At 38.5% G+C, this 23,172-nt stretch overlaps 1 protein-coding gene across 4 annotated transcripts in view; it reads right to left on the bottom strand.

The window, feature by feature from the left end:
* The window catches only part of Zeb1 (zinc finger E-box binding homeobox 1), a 214,798-nt gene that overhangs the window by 15,046 nt on the left and 176,580 nt on the right, over positions 1 to 23,172 (bottom strand). For 3 of the 4 annotated variants that reach the window (XM_008850537.3, XM_008850534.3, XM_029554771.1), the window contains 4 exons: positions 18,817 to 18,876; positions 13,370 to 13,531; positions 6,492 to 6,694; positions 2,951 to 3,056 (listed from right to left, as the gene is read on the bottom strand). In XM_008850537.3, coding sequence (XP_008848759.1) covers positions 2,951 to 3,056; positions 6,492 to 6,521 — 136 coding nt within the window. In that variant the 5' untranslated portion in view covers positions 6,522 to 6,694; positions 13,370 to 13,531; positions 18,817 to 18,876. The remainder of the gene's footprint in view (positions 1 to 2,950; positions 3,057 to 6,491; positions 6,695 to 13,369; positions 13,532 to 18,816; positions 18,877 to 23,172) is intronic. The other variant, XM_008850535.3, reaches the window with a different exon arrangement.

Raw genomic sequence — 23,172 nt, 5'->3', positions numbered from 1 at the left:
GGATGAGACCAAAATAATATACACATATTCTTAAAATTTATAAGGTCATATTTTAGTCAACTAGTTTAAGGAACAAAATATGTATCTAGTTAAGGTTTATCTGAGAATATTTGTTTTTTTACGCAAGCCTTATCTACACAGCACATGACAATTAAAAGTATCAGACTGGTGGAACTAACCTTATTGGATGTTCAACAGCCATAGTTTGAGGCCTATACTAATGTGGTCAGAGGGACTTAAAGGACAATTTTACCCCTTGCTCTTTAAGGTCAACTAAGTTCCAGGGGACTATGGAACATCTCTCAAAATGTCCTGTAACTGTGGTGAGTCACCTGTCCTCTTGTTCAGGGAGGATGTGGAGAACCCACGAGATGGACATGAACCAGTGTCCAGTCTACAAAGAGGAGGGTCAACTCAGAGGAAACATCTCATTCATGCTTCCAAGTGAAGCCAGACATGGTTGAACAGTACCTCTGACTTATCTTCACATAGATGGAACTGGTTAAAGAAAGGAGCCAGGAGCTCTTCCCAAGCCCACGTGGTCCCTGAGGAACAGGTCCTCAAATGACTTTAAGTGTAAAAATAAATTGATTTATTTGGGTCAACTGCATGGTCTTAAACACCCAAAAGGAAAGTATAACCAAAGAGTAAAGTCATCAGTATATTTCTTTAAGAGTTCAAGGGATTTGATTACACTGCCCAGACATTAGGCTTAGGTCTATATAAAAAGTTATTTACACAATTATTTCTCATTGATGATTTTTTTCCTAAACAAAAAGTGCTGCTCAGATATAAGACTTCAAATTTTGGTCTTCAGTACTGTAGTGCCCACCTGTAGCTAAGGGAGACAATCAGCTATTGTTCTAAAATGATGGATAAATTTGTTTTCTCCCCCTATCTAGAAGCCTTTGAGAGGGAACTGACATGGATTCTAACCACTCCAACAGCTATCAAAGTACCTGAAAGCTAATCCTGAATCCATCACTCTAGAGTCCAGCCTTGAAAGACAAAAGAAAAATGAGGAGGAACCCAATAGAGGGATGGTTTTGGAAGCCCTTGTCAAGAAATTCTAATGGACTCTCATATAACATTTGAAAATTGCCCTGTTCTGACTTTTTTCTAGTTCCCTGTCTAGAACTTGCAATGCTAATTACTCTTGCCTTTACTTCTCCTTCACATCTCCTATTCACCAGTCAAGGACTTTCTTTTCCACCTCAAGATGAGAGTTATGCAATTTGGGGGGGCCTTTAGAGAGACCCACTGAAGGGGTACCCCAATTGCCTCACCCTGCATCCCTGTTCAGCATAAGACAGAGTGGTCTGTGTCCAGATTCCCTATTGTCAATTTGGGTAACCTCTTCCAGAGGATGGTGTGATAAGAATAGAAGGTAGGAGGTGGCTAGGCAGTTAGGGTAAAAAGACCCCAAAGAAAAGTAGCCAGTTTCTTGGCTAAAACTCATACTTTGTTCCAATGGCCAAAAATATCAAAAATATTTGGGAGCTTTTATCTAATCCTTAAAAGAATTTAGGGTTACCTCTTCAGAGGGGGAATACCTACAGGCAGCACTAACTCGATTCACTGGGAATTAGTCTTTTTAATAGAGCACATGAAGTTGGGAGGGAAATATGGTGAGATGGATAGAAGAAAAAGTATAGTACAGATTATGCATGGACTTGATCAAAACACTTTATATTCATGTATGAAATTCTCAATAAATTATTTATTTAAAAAATATATAGATTATATAACCTTTGTACAGTCTAAGAAATTTAAAGAAAAGACCAAAAAAAAAAGACCAAAAAGAGAAATAACCTTTATTTTCTACAAATATTAATAAATAATGATGTGAAAACAAAAGTTTCCTTTAAGAATCTTGGTTTGAACATTTTAAGGAATACTTTTAGCATTGTTTTCACTGAGGGTTAATTTCAATGATCAATACAGTAAAATTTCTAGAATTGTAGTTCTAAAGTACCAACCACCACTCACAATTTTACCCAACAACTGTGCTGTTCTATAGGATGACGCTTCACAAAGTAGACAATATGAAACACCTATATCTTCACATCTGTTGGCTAATAGTTTTGTCACTATAATTACTTAAATCTAAAACAACCTATCAGGGCTGGAGAGATCAGGGCTCAGCTATTAAGAGCACTGGCTGTTCTTCCAGAGGACCTGGGTTTGGTTCCTATCACCCACATTGGAACTAACAACTGTCAGAAACTCTATTTCCAGGTGATTTGACATCCCCTTCTGGCTTCCATGGGCATTGCACGCATGTATGCATTTACATGCATGCAGGCAGAATACTCACATACATAAAACGAATTAAAAAAGTAAAACAACCTATAAAAATTTAATCAGAAGAATAGATTTTAGAGTATAATGTGGGGCTGCTAAGTTTTCTTAAAAGCTTTTGTTGAAGTAAAATCTGGAAAGCAATGCAAATATAGCTCTTTTAACACAGTTTATCGTATTTTCATCATATAACAGTCATTTAAAACAGATGTGGAATAGAGAGGTAAAGGTGCTGATAATGCATTTTCTTCTGAATTCTAACTGCTCCTGTGCTGCCCTGTTCTGGCTCCTACTACCTCTCCGTAAGTTTCCTGTCCATTTATACTTTCCTCACGTGTAAGCTATCCTCACTTCCTCTTTCCTGTTACACATTTCATCTCTGTGTAAGAGGCCATGAAATTAACATTCATTACAAAGCTAAAATGGTTTTAGGTTACACTTGTTAAAACATACTATATTATATTCTGATAGGAAAATGGAGTGTAGCATGCTATATTAATTCAACATACTTTTAAAGGCTAGATGCTAATAACATATTTAAAAGAAAAGCAAGTAATTCTTATGCATGTCGAGCCTATGCTAAGACAGATTTGCTTATTATCACAGATGCTACAGTTAGACAGGATGCAGAAAGAAAGTATATATTTACCACTGTGAATTCTTAAGTGCTCTTTTAGGTGATGTTTGTATTTGAAAGCTTTTCCACATTCAGTGCACTTGAATTTACGATTACCCCCAGACTGTGTCACATGTCTCTGCAAGAAAGAATTGGTGTTTTATTTGTCAAGTAAAAGAACTTTAGACATTAAAAAACATCCAATCTGCTTAAAGTCGTTTCAGGTGAGTTTGATGATCGTTTTGTTTGTTATAGGACTGTAGTAGTCACAAATACATAACATTTGGAATCAATATTCTAAAGGATGGTGAAAGTAGGAACAGAATTTTGCCATACAGAAAAGTCTCCATTTTCTAAATTATCAGGGTCATACTTTATTAAGTGATAGAGTATTTAGCAAAAAAAAAAGTAAAGTGATACATACCTTACTAGGATCTAGAATGATCTTGTTTGCACTCTAATTTACAGATAAAGAAGCAGGTTGTGTAAAGCAATCTGTTAAGTCAATCGAATAAGGTCCTGACCAGTAAGATGGTCTATCTCTTACATGTTTGATATTTCCAAAATGTACTTTCATCTGATGATTTCTTTAAAAAGCTTCCAGCTGGGCATGGTGGTGCATGCCTTTACTCCCAGCACTCAGGAGGCAGAGGCAGGTGGATCTCTGTGAGTTCAAGGCCAGCCTGGTCTACATAGTGAGTTCCAGGACAGCTGGAGTTACAGGGAGACCCTGTCTCAAAAAAACCAAAAAAAAAAAAAAAAAACCCACTTCCTTCTTTTTCAGTCAAATGTAGTTTTTATAATGCTCTTCTGCATGGTTTACAAAGTCTCGTTTTTATATATTTCAGATATATTCTACAACTTAAATTATAAGAGAACTGTATATATTATACCAAATTCCTGCTCATCAGTCTCTGAAAGGCCTCATTAATCCACAATAAAGATTCTGAGCCCACATATCCCAGGGTCATGCTCACCAGTTCTCCCTGAGGCTGTTTCCTCAGCCACTGAGTAAGCCATGGCTTCTGCTCTTGTCCTGTACAGCTCCTCTGTCCTTGCTATGGTTTACTTTATTCTTTATTCACTAAGTTTCTCCTAAATTGGGAAGATCTATTAAAACATGTTTTATTCTATTAAAACATTCTATACCACACTGAGATCAGATGCTTTATAGGTAGGTTCTCTCCATCGTCTTCTTGGAGTCTCCCTCCCTGCACTGACTCTGTAGTAAGTACCTGCATGATCACTTATTATGTACTAAGGCCCTATTCTACCCGAATCCATGCCTTAAATACCAAACATGATGGAAACTCTCAACTATATAACCTGTCCACTCCATGGAGTTGTATAACTGACTGTATCTCTGATGTTGCTTCTTGGAAGGCAGGAGGCAGCTGAAACAGCAGGCAAATTCAGCTCCTGTTGCAAAATCGGCTTGAGAGTCTCCTTTCTAGAAGCATGTTCTCACGGACTTGGCTACTCTTAGGCCTCCATTTTTGGCCTGTTCCTTCTATTTTACAACTTGACTTAATTCACATGAATATACATTAAACCAAGTCCTCTTTACCATGCCACAAACCTCTGGCCTGGATCACAACAACAGACTCTAGATGGCCTCTCTGTGTCCATTCTTGTCTCTCTTGATTTTTTCCATACCCATCAGCCAATGCTTCCTTAGATCAAAAGCCCAATATTTTTCAAAGGTTTCCCTATCATACTTCAAAATAAGATTAAATCTTTACCTTGCTCTACATATAGGCTTATATTGTCTGGTTCTAGTACATCTCTGGCCTCACCTGTCTCTCTCCCTGTATTCACAGTGGCCACCTTGCTGTTCCTTGGTCACACCAGGCAGGTCTCTCCCTCAGAGCTCTGGAAAGTGTCACTGTTCTCTCTGACTGGAAAGCGCTCCTTGGGAATTCCAAGTCTCAACTTTCTCAGTGCTTGATTCAAGGTCTCCTCCCCAGTTCTCTCTATTTTCAGCTTTCCTGATTTTCTATTTTTAGCCTATTTTTATTTTCTTCATACTACCTGAATCGGTTTTAGTTTTGTTTCTCATTACCCACATATGCTCCCTTCTGGTAGGACTTTCTCCTTTTTCTTTTCTTGTTGTGTCTAACACCTGGGGTAGGGCCTGACATACAATGGAAATGGAAATATTTGGTGAATGAATGAATGAACAAGACAGTGAAATGCTTATCTTTTAGCCACAGTAGGCCAGCAAGATCAGCATTCTAAATTGTTTCTAAGACCTCCCAACCAGCCTTCCTCATACTGGCCTCCATATCACAGCTCTCTTTGGTTTACATTTGAACAAAATTGCAATCACTAGAAAAGTCATCACAAAGGTGGTCCTCATGGTCACTGCAGATTTTAGTGTTTGTTTTTATAATGGTGCCTTCGGTTTGGATGCCTGTCTTTTCCTTTGGCAAGGGCCCTCATTCCCCAGAGACTGGCGGCAGCTGTTGTAGAATGGGTCTACCCTCTAAAGTCATGTCAACAGCTCTTTTCCCAAGCCTTGTCTACCATGTGGCCACAAACACACGTTATGATACCATCCTTGAAAGCCTCCTCAGAAAGGGCAAGTAGTGAGTGAGGTTTGTCCCCGCAGCTCCTCGGGGTTGGCTTCTTCTTTTTCTCCCTCTGCCCCCCATTCTCAGGACTTCAGCACTACCCTACCACTGCTGGAGATTTTGCTCTTCTCCACCCATGGCACTCTCACCCCTAGTGTTAGATTTTGTAATATCAAGTCCTGGGGAAACAAGTTGACTCTATGCCTTTTGTCTCTCTGTGGGATAAGTGACTTCTATCAGGCACCTACACAGAGCTCTCACAAATTCTGTAGGTGTATATCCATGAGAGATAAGAAACTGGATGTGTGCTTACACCAAAACCTATACCATAACATCCTCTTAAACAGTACTTGATTTTTAAAGTTAGAATCCAATGACTATGGATTACTGATTGCTGATTGTTATCAGGACATTACAGAAAAGAACAATGGTGAAGCGCCTTTGTTTTAACTTTAGATGTAAAGCCAAAGGCTTAAATATAACTTACACTTGTAAAGCACTCTGTCTTCATTTATACTTCTAGAAAACGCACAAAGTGACACCGTATTAGAATAAGCCATATGAAAATGGAGTCTTCAGAATTAAAGTTCTCAGATTTTAGGTTCTCAGGTGGCAGCTTTCTTACTATTGGAGAAAAACCAGAGCAGCTTATACTTAGAATAATATAGTCGCTGTCCCCGAAAATTGAAAAATTAAATTTTCAATTTGGTTAAGTACTGAAGTCAAGAAGTTTATATGATCAATGTTTATCTTCCTATGCAGAACATGTGAGCAGAACTCACCCTGAAATCCCTCAGACTCGGAGGAGTATTTGTTATGGTGTAAGCAAAAAAGTCAAGATGAAAAGGATCTTGCTTGAAAAACAAAATTCACTAACCATGTCTTTCAAGTTTATAAGGCTGCAGACAACACAGTATCAATGGGTCATCAGTGCCTGCCTTTCATGGAGGGCAGAGCTCCTGAGTGTGGGACATTAGTGGGCTCTTGTTTATTTCACTTACTTGATCTCTTCCCGACTTATGTGATGTCATGTGACGTTCAAGTTGGGTTCTGTATGCAAAAGTGTAACTGCACAGGGAGCAACTGAAGTTATCTTCATTCTTTTCATGGCGATACTTAATGTGTTCCTTTAGAGAGGTAAAGCGCTTGTAGCCTCTGTCACAATATGGGCAGGTGAGCAATTGGGAAAATGCATCTGGCGTTCCTGTAAAAGTGAACAGACATGTTAACATTCAGAAATTCATATCAAAGACAGCACCAAGTCCCTAGCCATAGGCCAGAGAGAGTGCTCCTCACTTTACATTTGATCTTGAAGCAATGTGGTGGTAGTCATCTTCCATTTTATAAAAGAGATGAGCAAAGTTGAGAAACTTAAAAGTCATACGGAAAGTAAATTATTAATTCAATATTCAACCAGAGGTCTTAAAATTCCTGTATTACTTTCCTGTTGTTGTGATAAGACACCATGACCAAAGAAACTTATAGAAGGAAAAGTTTATTTCAGTTCACGAGTCCAGAGATTTAGAATTCATAATAGCTGAGGGAGGCGTGGCAGCAGGGGTGGCTGGAGCAGAGAGCCAAGTGATCATATCTTTAAGCAGGCTCAGGAGGCAGGGACGGGAAAACTGGCAAGGCTTAAGAACTCTCAAAGCCCGCCTCCAGTGACATGTTTCCTCTGGCATGGCCATACCTCCTAAAGGCCTCCCAAAACAGAGGCACCAACTAGGGACAAAATGTCCAAATATGTGGAGCATTTGGGGGACATTCTCATTCAAAACACCACAACCCCCTATCTTTTTAACTGAACCATAATTCTTCTGTTCTTTTGTATGATTAACTAAACAAAACAGAAGTAAAATCAGGATGTAGGTTACACTTGTATGTATACACGTACTGTAAGGGGAGTTACAGAACAGAATCTGCTGGTAAGAATTCTATCACTTATTTTATATTCATTGTTTCTCATTTAAAAATGTCACTCTGAAGTTATTACTGCAAGTGAGGAAGGGGTGAGGTTTCCAGGGCCCCTGCAGTCAGGTGTGGGTAGATAACTGAATTAGGGCCATGAAGGATGTGTATATGTAAGGGACGTACTGGAGACACAGTAACAAGAATCCCAAAATGTAATACTTTGAGTAATTTTCCGTATTTGTTTTTCAAAGAAATTAGTTTATAAGTGATATCTTACTATAATCTTTCTTTAATTTTGAATTCTTCATAGAAAAAGAGGCAACCAAAGAAAGTTTGATAACAAAACTAATCTCTAAATGTTTCATAAGCATATACTGCTTTATTAGAGTTCAAGTCCATACAAATTAAATGTCATACTCAAAGACCAGCTTGCAAATTAGAACTCTAAGTAGCTAGTCAAATATGTTGAAATATGCCAAGCATGGAAGTAAAATCAAATAATTAAAGCTCCAAAGTTTATGATGTATCTTTAGTTTCTAAAGATACAACTTGATCCAGAGAATTCTCTTAGGGATTATGCCAACATGGTCTCTCTTCTTAGTGGAGAAAACAATGTTGTATTTTGCCCTATTTTATACAAGCCAGTAGGAAATCAGCATTTTGGACTATCTCTCTTGCCAGAATGTTTAGTGCACCTTACTGATTTTAGGTAGCATAATGCCAAGAGACAAGGTCCACCATTATGGGTGTTTCATTATTGACATGGGAATATTCTGTGGTTCCATAACCAAGCTGCTCTTACTTCAGTGCCACAGAGCTGTCCCCTCATTGCCTTCCATGTTCTTGTCTGCGTGCTTAGTCCTTACAGTTAATAAGCAAACCATTAATAATTTGGAAGATTACAGGTTGCTCATGATATTTTAATATCAAGTTACTTTCATAAATAAATGTATTAAATTCTCTCACACTTGAGATATGAATTTGTTCTTTTTGGCCACTAGCATAAAAAAAAAGTAAGCCTGAATGTGTATTGTAAGAAGCAAAGAATTAAGGGGCAGGTGGATTAACCAAAACTAAGGGTTATGGAAAAGCCTTAGGATACCTACTGCTTTGTAAGCTAATTTATAAAAATATAATTAAAAATGAAGGTACCCTGATGGGAGGACAAGGATTCCCCTAGAAAATATGGATTATTAAATATAACAAAGTGCTATGTGTGTGGTACCTCTAAATTACTGATCAGGGATGCTCCAGAGGCTCTTAAAACAACACAGGATATTGCCACTGCTCTTGGTTACCCACTATAATTACATGGTGAGAGAGACCATTGAAGATGCCACAAACTTTGGTTTCAGAACAGAGAAATCAAGCGAGAACTGACCTAGAAGCTTCCTTCTGGATGGCTAGCTTTCACAGTGCTGAAAGGTACTATGCAGTCCACTGGCGAAGCAAAGCCTTCAATGGACTTACCCAGCAGTGGTCCCTGTGTTCTACGATACCAACCAAGATGTACTCTGGTGAAATGGTGGCATGACTGTGATAAGGATAACCAATAGCTTTCTGGCTGGATTTGAGGCCTGTTCTACAGAAAGAAATTCATGTCTAATACTGATGACAAGGTCCAAAGCCCACATGGCTAGGGAGGTCATAGTCCTTGGGGAAAGCTATTACTATTGTTTTGATAGATGGATATGTTGTCAAATTGCTTTCTAAATACTTACACTTGTACATATAGATTAGTCCTACTTTCAACCTTCATCAGAGAAACTTCTTTTTGCAGAATGCAACAAAGTGCTGAGAATAAGTGACTGCTGAGTGCCAGCCCTTAACAGGAATTTATATTGACCCTCCCAAGGTTCAGGAAACATTGTGGTTGAAAGAATGTAAGAGCTGGAGGATGGGGAGGAGTGCTGTGAAATGCTGCCTTCTGGACATGACATGGCTACTGTTTTTATGAAATCACAGTAGCTATGGTTATTTGCACAAGATTGGTACAAGAGAAAATCAGTCGGTGTTCCAGCATGGATGAGAGAAAGGCTCATGTGGTTCCACCTCTGGCTAAGGAGCTATTGGCAACTGATGGCTTCTGGGGGAGGGAGAGTACTTGTTCTTCAGGGGCGTGGACACTGGTAGGTTGCCCATGCTCAAGCAGATGGCACAGCACCCATGTATATGCAGACAGAACTATCTGGACTCAGTAGGTTATCAAAACAAGAACAAAAACAAAAACAGAAAGAAGAGGACATAAAGGTAGAAGAAAGCATTGGGGTGGTTTGGGGGAGTGGGAGCAGGATTTGGGTTATAATGTATGAAACTGTCAAAGAGAGGGAGGGAAGAGAGATTAAATAACACCAAGGATGTTTGAAAAAGCCTCAAGGAAAACTATTATAAGTTTATTCGTTCATCAGTTAAGACCACTGGCTGCTTTTGCAGAGAACCCAGGTTTGAGTTCCAACGTCCATATGGTGGCTTACAACTATCTGTAACTTAAGTTTCAGGGGATTTGATGTCCTCTTCCGGCCTCCATGGGCATAGCATGCATGTGGTACACTTATATACATGCAGGCAAAACACTCAAACACATAAAATGAATAAAATACAAATTAAAAAATACATATATGTGTGTATACGTAGACATAGTTTAAATGAATTTACCCCATATAGTATGATAATGCTCCCCCAGAAGCCATGGACTAACAAAAGCCCCAGTGCCAGGCATTGGAAACTTCTCGTCAAGCTGTTAGTCAGAGGAGTCTAAGAAACCACCAAAACAATATAGACTACTGCCATTGTCCTTGTTGCCTCCTAGAACTTGAAGGTAAGACTCTGCTGCTGAAGACACACACACGTTGGCCAGAGGACTTGGAGGAATCAAGTGACCTGGAAGCCTCCTCCTTGAAGGATAGCTCTCATAGTACTGGGAGGTGTTATGCAAGCTGCCAAGGGAGAAAAGTTATCAGCAGCCCTACCTGGCTGTAAATCCTGCAAACCACAGCAATGAGTAGCCCAGCAAGGCATCCCCAATAGTATAAAAGTGTACTTATATCTTGAGGGTAACCAACAGCTGTCTAATTGGGCTTAAGGCTCACTCAATAGGAGGAAACTCATGCTTAGTACTATAAGCCTAGCCAAGAACTTGTAGCTCAAAAGATCATAGCTCCTAGAGGACAACCTACAACTGCCATTTTGTTAAATTATACACCTTCGAACTGTATTCTAAATACTCATACTTACACCCATAGATAAGTAAAGCTCTCACCTCTCATCAAAGACACTTCTTCTTTCCCTGATCTTAATTATGCCTTCCCATATACTACTTTTTTGTTAGACAGAGTCTCCCTGTAGCCTCAGCTGGCCTAGAACGCTCTATGTAGATAAGGCTAGTTTCCATCTCACAGAAATCCTCCTGCCTCTGCATCCCAAGTGCTTGGATTAAAGGCTGTGCCACCACACCCAGCCATCAATAGACTACTTTTGGGTTTGATTTATTCTTGCTTTTCTAAGCCCCTGAGGTACATCATTAAGATATTCATTTAGGAAGAAGGGGTAGAAGGACGGTAAGAGCTGGAAGATTGGGAGAAGCGTTGAGATATATTGTTTTCTAAGCATGACATGACCATAGCAACCACGAACTATTAGCACTTGGGGCCACACAAGCAGAACCCTCCTCACAGTCATCTGTGGATGGGGAAGGGGCCCTACCAATTACTGCTCATCTGTTAGCAACGAACAGATTCTGGGAGAAAGGGAGGTATAATATCCAGTTGTGCAGCCACGGGTGAGACCCTAGCTCCAGTAGATAATTCGAAACTAAGGGGCACATAGACAGGCTGCCCTAGGTAAACTCTGTGGGACACAAAACAAAAAAAAAAGTAATCAATATGGAAAAGAGATTTGTAACTTAGAATGGGGTGGCCAGGCAGGCTGGGAGGAGGGAGAGACGAGGTTGGAGGAAGAGTAACCAGAATGCATTATATACATGTATGAAATTGTCAACAAACAAAATTTATTTAAAAAAATCTATATATGACCATTTTGAATGATCTATAATTTCTTTATGAATTTGTGACCACAAATATTCCTATTTTCAAAACAAAATTCTTTAACTTTTATATCCTAAGCTTTTTTAGCAGGCAACAGGATACTTCGGAGAGGCAGCATTTCCTGGCATGAAACTTGAAACAGCCCTTATACTTGTTTTCTACCCGTTCAGAATTCAGAATTTGTGATTGTTTAATCTTTTTGATGCAAGTATGCCTTTTCATAATTAATGTATGGGGAATGAAAGCAGGAGGGCATGTTTAATCTAATGAAAATGAAACATTTAGAGCTTCTGAGGATAGCCACTTTTTCTGTGTAGAAGAGTTACTGGTGTAATAATAGTTACTTTGTAATACTGTTAGAATTTCATGAGGTTACAATATATACCTGAAAGTAGTAAATAACCTAAATTAATAATATACTCTGTAATTCAAACATCTCGCTAACTCAGAGTAGTTAGCGTTCCCACTTTACGGGTGTACTGATTGGCAGCAGCAAGCTTCAGAAGGCTGCACCATAGGGTCTAGTCGCAGAACAAATCTTTACTTTCACTGTTTTCTTTCACCAAGGCTTTTTTGAAGTCCTCTGTTATATAAAAGTTGTACAAATATTCATATATGTAAACCCACTGCTCAGCACACTTCAGAATAGTTCTGGAAAGCTCCATCCTTACTGCCTTTGTCAAGATTTCATCACAGAAATTCTGCTACTCTAGTCCGAACCTTGTTTCTGCTCTTTGCGCTCTCCTGAAGCCAGGGCCTTACTCTGAATTAGAGGCTGGTTTTTTGAACTCACTATTTCCTGGATACTCTTCCCAGTCGCGATTATATGTATACACCACTATTCTTGATTCCTATTACTGCTCTTTTTTGCAGTTGATTCCTAATTTAAGAAAGACAGAGTTGACTGGAATCTATTTTGGTTTTTCTAGTCTTTCTCTCTTTGTTGTTTTTAGACAGGATCTCATGCAGCCTGGGCTGGCCTCCAAGTCACTATGTCAAGGATGACCCTGAACTTCTGATACCCTCCAATCTACCTCTCAAGTTCTGGGATTACAGCTGTGTGTCATGCTCAGTTTATGTAGTACTACGAATCGAACTCAGGATCTTATACATGCCAGGCAAGCACTCAACCAACTGGGCTACCTCTCAGTCCCCTATTTCCTTTTTTCATATCATCTTTCTCAGCTTCCTCCAAAAAGTTTAATGTTATTTGACTACTAAGCTAAATCCATCCACTCAACTGAAAACCGTGGAAAAATAAAGCCAGATTTAGGATATTAACACTTCACTAATCCTTAAACATTTCGCGTACCTTCCTAGTCTTGGTATAGATCTGACATAAAGTTTCTTACAGGAACATTCACGCGTAATTTTCATTTGCTTATTGTTCCGGGAAGGGGAACTGACAGCCTGTTTCTTTCCAGGGGTTTCTGAGCACATTTTTACCACATCTTCACCTTCTTTATTAACTGAGAACTCATGCTATGGTACACTAAGGCAGATACAGAAAAGCTACTGTCTCCAAGTCAGTATGTTTTGAACCAGACAACCATGTCTTATCTGCTGAAAGAATAGTTAATAAAACAAAACAAAACAAAAAATCAAAAAGCAATCAAAGGACAGTAAGGATGAAATCCGTCCTCACGTCTGTCCACAGCTGCCATCTGGATGGAAAGCAATTTCTAGGCACCGTTCAGAGCATCTCATGTGTGGTGGCATCATCACATCTATGAGCAGCTGACAACCTAATGTGCTGCTGTCATGGACTATGTTCTAGTAACTGAACAGATTCTCTTTATAAGTACCAAGATAGCTTTTTGGTTCTCTTAAGGGTTCCCTTTAGTAGAATACATTCCCACAATAGAGTAATAGAGACAATAATCCTTTAACTTGAGAAAGAGAAGCAAGTGTCAAGCCGCACTCACCGTTTTCGTCATGGCCACTGGCTTCTGGTGTGCCCTGCCGCTGGTCATCCTCAGGTGCCTCAGGGTAGATGACAGCAGTGTCTTGTTGCTGCAGGAACTCTTCCACATTAGGATCATGGTTTTGCTCATTTTCCACATCTGAGTCGCATTCATCATCTTTTACTAAAAGAAATGTATTCTTTATAAAAAGCTATTTACCACCAATTCATTTTAAAATTTCTCTAAGAAAGAAATTATCTTGAGAGAAAATGTGAACCTTCTTGAAATTGTATGACATACTCACTGAAGATTAAAAATGCATTCTATTCATTTTTCTGATCTACTGAGTATTTTTGCTTCATGTATTTAAAATGTTATCAATGTTTGGAATTCTCAGGGTCCCTAAAGGTTTCAGAGCCATAGTTCTACTAATAAACAAAACTCAAGAGAAAGCAATATAATCGAATGAACTATATCTCACTTAATGATAAACCAAGGAAAAATATACCTCAGTTATCAAAGATTACCTTCTTGGAAACATATTATAATATTTAAAGTTCTGCTTTGAACCTAAGTCATTCCCACATAAACCATTCTTTCAGTTCAGTTATGCAATTTCTTAGAAAATAGACTTAATAATCATCTGTAGTTAGACTTCTAATATGAATTAAGGGGTATCAAGTCACTAAAACTACTTTTTTAAAACAAGGGTCTCCCTTTACTTCTGCCTCAGTGAATCTGTAACATGAGGTTAAGGCAGGAGCTTTATTTCTTGAGTTAGAAAGTTGAAACAGAATCTGCTTACTTTGGAACAGTGACCCAGAACGCCCAATGCCTCTAAGGCAGCACTGCTGCTCCATGGTCCCTGCAGGACACCATCTACTCCATGCTGAGGCCAGCAAGAGCCTTAAGTCTCTTGAGTTAGACTGCTTCATAGACTTCAGACTAAATTTGCAAATTTCCCCTTCCTAGTAACTTGGGCCTAGTAGGGCCTAGTAGGGCCTGGTAAGGCCAAGTTAACTCAGATAGACTGGTATTTTTTTACTTGATGGGTGCTACAGCAACCTTGCTAAATCTTCTGTACAGTAGGAATGAACTTCTTGGGGTGGCTCCTGTTTAGAATTTGAGAACCATGATATAGTCAAGAGGCACCAATTTTCTACTTTTTAAATACAGCCAGTAAGTTATCAATTACTTAGCATCGCCTGTATACTGGGAACTATGGTATTTAATTCATGCTGGTAATACCAGACTGTAGACAGTGAACCGAAAAGCACGTGAAGACTTTTTTCAGAGGCAAGCCCGGTAGTTCTAGTGTTCAGGAAATTGAATGATTCCTCAACTCATATGTAGATGCTGCTTTGCGGTCTGTTTTTCACAATATTCTTTGCTCTTTACTATTTAAAAAAGGAGAAAAAAGCATATCCCTCTCTCTGTGCATTACATTAGTGAGGCATACTGCTTTGGAGAATAAAGATCTCAAAAATGTCAAAGGAGAAAAGTTCAAGATCAATCAAAGTGACATGAAAACAGTGCAGTCTCCCACTTTTCCCTGCTGACATGGATTTCTATGAGGTGTGAATCATGGGAACTGAAGGGGGGCTGTAGCCCTAACTGGGAAGCTGAAACCAACCATAACAATACAGGTGGAGGAAGTGAGGGGACTTTTCTTGTGCTGGCCTCATGAGCTGCACCCCCAACTGTTACTGAGAAGGCTGATAAAGGAGCAAAGAACATTCTCAAACACGCTCTTAGGGCATCATTAGGGATTTCTAAATTGCTAAGAGGTTCACGCCAGTGACACTGAGTCTTTTCAGTGCAACTTCACCACATTCTAGATAACTCAGAGGAAATTAAGATTTTATGTTCTTGCTTATAGATTCTATATGGTTTAGATTTGCCGAGATAATTATGACTGTTTTTCTCAATAGCCATATTTTTTTTTCCAATTTAGAGTTATTTATTTTATAAAACGTATGTAGGTGGGAAAGAGGAAGGTTAGGCAAGGCAGCATGAGGCCTAAGACAGGGCAGGGCATGTTTGTCCTCCCCATACTCTGAGGGTCAGGCAGGAGGAGCCTGTGAGCTCAGTCTGAGCTATGCAGCAACATTCTCTCTCAACCCCCCTCAAAAGTAATCTTAAACTATTACATGAAGTAAATGAAAAATATTTCAGTTCTTTTATTCCCATTTGCAGTAACATTTTTTTCTTTAATAATTATTTATGATAGTGTGTAACATATTTATGTTGTGATCAACTCTGAACTAGTGGTAATTAAATGATAAAACAGTCCATAATTTTTAAAGTTTTATTCTTGTTGGAAAGAGAAAGCTCAACTTCCATGAATATTCTTCTTAAAGAAATAAGATGATGGGGCTGGAGAGATGGCTCAGTGGTTAAAAGCACTGGCAGCTCTTACAAAGGACCCAGGTTTGATTACCAGCACCCACACGGCAGATAACAACTGTAACTCCAGTTCTAAGGGAATCTGATGCTCTCTTTTGACCTCCTCTGGCATTGCACAACACGGGTGCACTTATATAATACAGGCAATATACTCATACACATAAAATAAAAATAAATAAAATATTAAAAAAGAAAAATAGAAAATCCATATTATGTAGGCATAGAACTGATTCTACAGGGTACAGAGAAGGCAAATGTGACTTAGGAGTGACATTACAATATAACATTTCTGACTCTTAAGGCATTTATTTGTATTTTATAAAAAGAATGACAATAGTTATTAAATTGCTGTGAATTTTACATATAAAAACACTGTTAAGGACATCAATTTTATATGCTAGAAATTGTTTACTATTTAATATAAGCTACTTTGAGATACTCATTTAACTTGTTAGGCAGTACACAGTACGTTTATATATGATAGATGAAAACTAACTCAGGGTTGTTTCAGAGGTTAAATTACTATGGTTTGGCATGTGGCAAGTGCTGCCATTGTGAGCTATTTTCATTAAAGCAGTACTTAGAAGGTAAACATCCAAATTTCATAGTTAACATTTTTCTCAATAAAAACACTAGGGTTAGAAAACTTAAGACAGCTTTTCAAAAGTCGCATAGGAAAGAGCATTCCTACTAGAGAGGGAAGCTTGCTATTAGGTGCTTGTATCAGACTCATGGCTGCTTGCACTAAGCTACACTGTTTTCATAAACCTGACACTTACCTTTAATTTCAGACAGAAAAGAGATCCTGCAGTTTTATCCATCTGATTTAAAGTATTGAGATATACACACAATGAAAAGGTCAATAATAAAGCAAATTTTCTGGTCTTAGGGCTGATAGACAAAGTACTTAAATATTAAAAAAATTGGCTAAACTCATGATCATCTGATAATAATTCATTTTTCTCTTAGGTAAGACAGAACTCAGCACTGGTTGTCAAAATGCAGAATTACAGTGCTATAATAACAGATTAAAGAGAACATATATTTAATAGTAAAACTAAATTTTTTATTTAGCCATCAATATGAAGTTTTTTTCCCACGCAGAAATCTTTACCTTCTTTGTGAAACTGTTAACTGTATAAATACAAACAGGGTGCTTAGGAGGCACAAAGAGTGTTTGGGTGAGTATTTCACTGCTTGAATACTAAGCTCTGCCTACAGTTCCCTTCATCTCATGAATAGGAAAAGGAAGTGAGCTGTAGAACAGGCCTACACTGCTCTGAAGAGTGACAGAGACCCCTGCACTGCACCCTGCTCGGTCAGCATGCTATTCCTCAGAAGTCAAGGAAGTAACAAAAGTCAAGGCAAACCACACTTTTGAACCTCAACTGCTCACATGTCTCAAAAGCTCAATTTCTGTTCCTTTCCTTACAGCCACGTTCACTGGAGCTTATTAAATGTTTGCTTGCTCCTAGCTCTGCCCCATGTCCCTAGAAAACTCTGCAGAGGAACCTTCCGGGAGGTGGGTGAGGCCTGGCCTTTTGGCAGCTACTTTGGCTTATACTTGCTAACTCTTCTTTCTACAAATGACCTTTTTGGGAGAAAAATCTATGTGTTAGTACTTCAAACTGAAAGAATTAATTTTTACAGTGAAGAGCAAGTTCTGATTTAAAATGCTATGAACTTGTGACTATGAATGAATTTTTTAATAGTGTTTTGTCTATAAGAACAAATAGTCTTATAACTATGGTAATCCAGTATTTACAAATCATCAAAGCTTAATTAACATTGAGGGACAACACAGTCTTCTGTGTCCATCAGCATTATTATTTTACTAAAAACAAATACTGTTTAAATATATTATATAACATCAGTTTCACTAATAATAAATATCCAGTTTAAATATCATATAATCTGTAGGTTAGCAAAAAAGTATTTTGACAGCAAGCACACTAGAACACATTATTCATGCAAGTTACACATGGCCAAGTTAGGGAAGAATATACAATCTTAGATTGTTTGCACTGCAACTCATCACACAACTCCATTATTAACTAATCCATCTGAGTTCACCTCACTAACAGCACAAAATTTACTTCCTGTTTGAGGGACATGACGATTATGGAGCAATGAAAACCTATTTCACTTACAGGTCAGACATAATTTACAGGGATCTATGGAGCACCCTTAAAATGTATTTCAAAGTAAAAAAAAATCTTCAAAATTTTAAATTATAGAAGAGAAGTTTAATTAAAATGATGTGTTAGAAATATGGAACCCAAGGCTGAATATGTAAAACATAATTGAATATATAAACTATATAGTGCTTTGAGGAAGCTACGTTGTGATACTTTAGAATCTGTCGGTCAGGTTTACACTCCAAGAGCTTTACCTGATTCATAGGGCACAATGAAAAGGTCTGATATCATATGTAATATCTGATTTAAGTTTTCCACTTACTCTTTTGCATCTTAAATTTGATCTGAAGCTATTACAGAGGAATAGCCTTAAGTTTCAGGGAATATGTACTTTTAGTCACCGAGAAGCAAATTTCCTTGTTTACTATAAATGATCTTTATTTTGGTCATAAAATCTCAGAAATTACAAGAAAGAAGTTGATTCTCTTGTTTGCTGTGATATGTTCACTCAACTCCTAAATATCCATGATTACCATCTAGTGTAAAGGTAACCTAAGATATTGCTTGTTTTGTGAGTAATTCAAAGAAGCCATCAGTAACTAATAATGAAATTTGAAGTTCTGCATTTTTGTACCTTGGGTGGAAGCATGATACAAGTTCAAATCACCAAACACATTTTGGGGATTATTTGTAGATTTTAGTCATACGTATAGAATGGAAAGTTTGCTATATTACATAAAGCTCTAATTTTACAATGTATTTAAATAATATTAACTTCTGGTTTTTCTGTAGTGCCCCATATACCAATGTTCTTAAACACTTAAGGAGGGCAAGAGACAAGATGAGGAAATAGACTAATTCAGGATTCACAAATGCAAAGCCAGTGTCACCAAAGCCCCTGGCAAAGGCAAGGAGCAAGCATACCTGTGCACCCTGCATCACCTCCCTGAGCTTCAGGCCCCAGGACTCTTCGCCCTTCCTTTCCTGATGAAAGCGGAGAACAGGGGTTAAGATAGATTCACATTCACACACATTTTAGTTTCTAAAATCTGAAAAGGAAACTTGGTTCAGATTATATTTCATTTTGATTTTTCCTTTCATAAATATGGTACTATGGGTTTGAAAAGTAAAGCTTTATAAAGAAAGCAAGTGGATAGCTTTGTCATGAAGATATCTTAGAGAAATAAAAATCAGTGCAGATTTGGATAGAATTCTGGAATGATATCTGTTTTAGAATTACAGGTTGAACATACTTAATATGAACTGCTTGGGATCAGAAGTGACCGAGATTTCAGATTTTTCAATATTAACATACATAAATATCTTTGGCACAGAACCAAATCTAAATATGAAACTTATCTGTTTCACATATACCGAACGCACACAGCCTTTAGATAAATTTATACACTATTCTTAGAGTATCCACATTTTGGCTGTGAGCTCTTATGAGTTCAGGGTAGTATTTTCTATTAGTGGTGGCATATCAGCACTCAGAATGTTTCAATTTTGGATCTTTCAGATACGGAATGCTCACTGGGGCTCAGTGGAGCTTTAGAGCAGCTTTACCTTGAAGCACTAACCAACTATCTGCAGGAGAATTTTTCCCCCATTTCTTCTCCAAACTAAAAGTTTCCAGGTTCCATGCACTAGGCTAGAGGCTTTATAACCCCATCCTACTAAACTTAGCGGCCCATTTATAAGCTGAAAAAGAAACATAAAACTTGAGCCTTGGTGAAATGAATAATTTCAGAAGCAGCTACTTGGGGGAAGCAACAGAAGCTGAACACAGACTGGCCTGACTCCGCTTTCTACTCCACCCTGCCCTTCACAAGAGGCCAGCAATGCAGGAGCAGGGCTGAGCCCAACACTGCTGTGCCCCAAACACTGCAGCACTGCACTTCTTTTCTTTATTCTGCTCTTATTCTATCAACTCCTAGTGTAAATACAAATGGTTTCAGAGGCCTGCTATTTTCCTTTGTCACCTCTGTATTTATAGTGGGCTAATTATCGTATTCAGTAAAGAGTAGATTCAGAATAACCAGATTTCAAATAAATGTCTGCTTTTGGGCAGATGGAAATTATGTTTTCTTATCAGGTACACTGTAGTAAATAGTAAATACAACAGTTTAAGGATGTGAGTGTTTATGAAAGATACAGTTAAAAGATGAATTGCTCTTTAGCTGTAGCAGAGAACACATCCTAATTACAATCAGAATCCTTACAAAGTTATACTAAACCACACACTCACCTGTATTCCAATCAAATCCACTGAATGTGCCAGTCAAAAATCCTGACTGAGATTTCTCCTAAGTTTGATCGTTGAGAAAAAGATCACTAATTGCATGTGTCTGAGTGCCTTGGGTCACTAGCTAGAAAGGTCAGCAGTATTCCTTCTCCTCCTCTGAATCTGCCCTCTTCTTCCCTTTTCCCCTCCTCTTATTTCTTTGAGAAAAGGCCTTACATTGTAGCCCAGGCTGGCCTTGAACCATAGCAATCTTCCCGCCTCAGCCTTTCCAGCACTGGGATTATATCCATGCATCACTCATTCATCTAACTGGCAAGCAGATTTTCATCCTTAACTTTTACACTAACACTTAAGGATGATCATTCTATAAAAAACAGTTAAAATATGCACAACCCTTTTTAGGTCAACATAAAAACATTGTCTAAGGTAGATGATTATGTATTAATTTCTGTCAAAGAAATCTTATTTGTACTTCCCACTAACAAAAGGACAATTAGGAGAATTCCTAAGTGTTTAAAAACTATAGGATAAGTATCATGTCTGCTATGTGTTTATTAGACAAAATAATAAACACTATGCCAACTGTGCAAGTTTAAGACGGCAACACAGGTACTTATTGTGAACTATGTCCATTTTCTTTAAGGAAAAGCAAAACAGTTACTATTTGATAACATGAGATATTGATATTAATGATTAAAACAACCTTTAAAATACTATTCACTTATAGTTATTATAGCTGATTGAAAAACTATTTGCAATCCAATTAAGTAATTTCTTCACTTCTCCTTCATCTGTTTGGTATGAGAATACTGACACTTTAGATGAGCATTTAAAGTCCTCTTCAGAATCTACTCCCAGACTTTTATTACCCATGATTTTCTTTCTGGGACTTTACTTCTTTTACTTCTTTTTATATTTTATTTTTAATTAGTAGACAAAGTAATGTTTCATATATATATGTGTGTGTGCGCATATGTGTATGTACTTATGTGTTTGTGTATGCACATGTGCGTGGATATGAGTACACATATATGTATGTGTGTGTGGAGGCCAGAGGTCAATGCCAGGTGTCTTGCTCAATAACTAACATATTTTTGAGACAGGGTCCCTGAACCCAATGCTTCCTGATTCAGCCACACTAGCTGGCCACTGAGCTGAGCCCCAGAATCCTCTTGTCTCTGCTCCTCCAATGCTAGGATTACAGGTGTATGCAACCACTCCAGTTGTTTTCTGCTTTTGTTTCTTTGTTTTTTTTAAAAAAACATGGGTTGCCAGGTGTGGTGGTGCATGCCTTTAATCCCTGCTAGCACTTGGGAGGAAGAAGCAGGCGGATCTCTGTGAGTTTGAGGCCAGTCTGGTCTACATAGCGAGTTCCAGGTCAGCTGGGGCTACAGGGAGACCCTGTCTCAAAAAGACCCAAAAAACAAAAACCAGAAAACAAAACAAACAAACAAACAAAACATGGGTTATGGGAATCTGAACTCAGGTCCTCGTGTTTTGCATGACCCATGTCATGCAACAAAGCACCTCCCCAGCCTCTAACAGTTTCTTGGCAGGCATTCCATACACACTTAGCTTGGTTGCCTCTCCCCAGTTTTTCTCCCCACCTCTTCCTTTCCCTTCCTCCCCACTCCTTTCTCTAATCTCCCTGCCCATGCTCTGAGCCTTTGTGCCCAGCATTCCCCTTTCTATTTCCAGTCACATGTGCTCTAGTACCTCCCCTTCCCCTTCCTAAGTTTCTTCCTCCTCCCACTCACTGGTCCCTTTCTAGTTTCTTGACCTCTACTTACACTCACTTCCACATAAATATACACAAAAATTAGAAACTAGAATCTGCATAAGAGAGAGAATATGTGGTACTGTCTTTCTGAGTTTGGGCTACCTCACCTAATATAATATTTTCTAGCTCTATTTTCCTGTAAATTTCATTTTTCTTTATGGCTGAATGAAGATGTCATTGTGTATGTGCCACATTTTCACTATCCATTTAATTCCTTGCTATTGTGACTAGAGCAGTTGTCAACAGGTATGTGCATGCATCTCTGCCGTAGGACAGCGAGTCCAGGGTACATGCCCAGGAATGTATCGCTAGGTCAGATGATAGGTTTCTCTTTAGTTTTTGAGAACTCTCCACACTGGTTTCCATAGAAGCTGTATCAGTTTGCACTCCTACCAGCATTGAATGAGGGGTCCCTTTCCCCACATCCTTGCCAGCAATTGCTCTCACTTATTTTGCTGATGATGGCCATTCAGACTGGGATGAGATGGAATCTCAAAGCCATTTATTTGCATTTCTGTGTGAATAAGGGTGAACGTTAAAAAATTAAAAAAAATTTATGTGTATGAATACACTGCCTGCATATAGGTAAGTGCACCCATGTCATGCAAGTGCTGGCAGAGGTCAGAAGAGGTCATCATATCCCCTGGAAATGGAGTTATGCACAGTCGTTAGAGGAGTTGTTAGCTGTTAGAGGTGGCTTTGTTGATAACAGCTGTGTGTGCTGGGAATTGACCTGCAGTCCTCTGCAAGAGCAGTTATTGTTTTTAACCACAGAATCACCTCTCCAGCCCCAAGGGTGTTGAACATTTTTAAACATACATATAGCCCATTTATTTGTGCTACTTCTTCTGAGGACTGTCTGCTTAATTCATTAGCTCATTTATGGACGGGTGGTTTTGGGGTTTTTAGTGCTTAATTTTTGCAGGTCTTTATATATTCTAGATATTAACTACCTGTCTAAAGTATAACTGGCAAAGATTTTGTCCCTTATGTAGACTAGGAGGAGGAAGAGGAGGAGGAAGTAGCCCATTTATTTGTGCTACTTCTTCTGAGGACTGTCTGCTTAATTCATTAGCTCATTTATGGACGGGTGGTTTTGGGGTTTTTAGTGCTTAATTTTTGCAGGTCTTTATATATTCTAGATATTAACTACCTGTCTAAAGTATAACTGGCAAAGATTTTGTCCCTTATGTAGACTAGGAGGAGGAAGAGGAGGAGGAAGGGGAGGAGAAAAAAGAGGAGGGGGAGGGGGAGG

The sequence above is a fragment of the Nannospalax galili genome, unplaced genomic scaffold (genome assembly GCF_000622305.1).
Source record: "Nannospalax galili isolate Female #2095 unplaced genomic scaffold, S.galili_v1.0 scaffold43, whole genome shotgun sequence".
Lineage (NCBI taxonomy): Eukaryota > Metazoa > Chordata > Mammalia > Rodentia > Spalacidae > Nannospalax > Nannospalax galili.
Note: the sequence above shows the minus strand (reverse complement) of the source record. Positions and strands in the feature narration are given on the sequence as shown.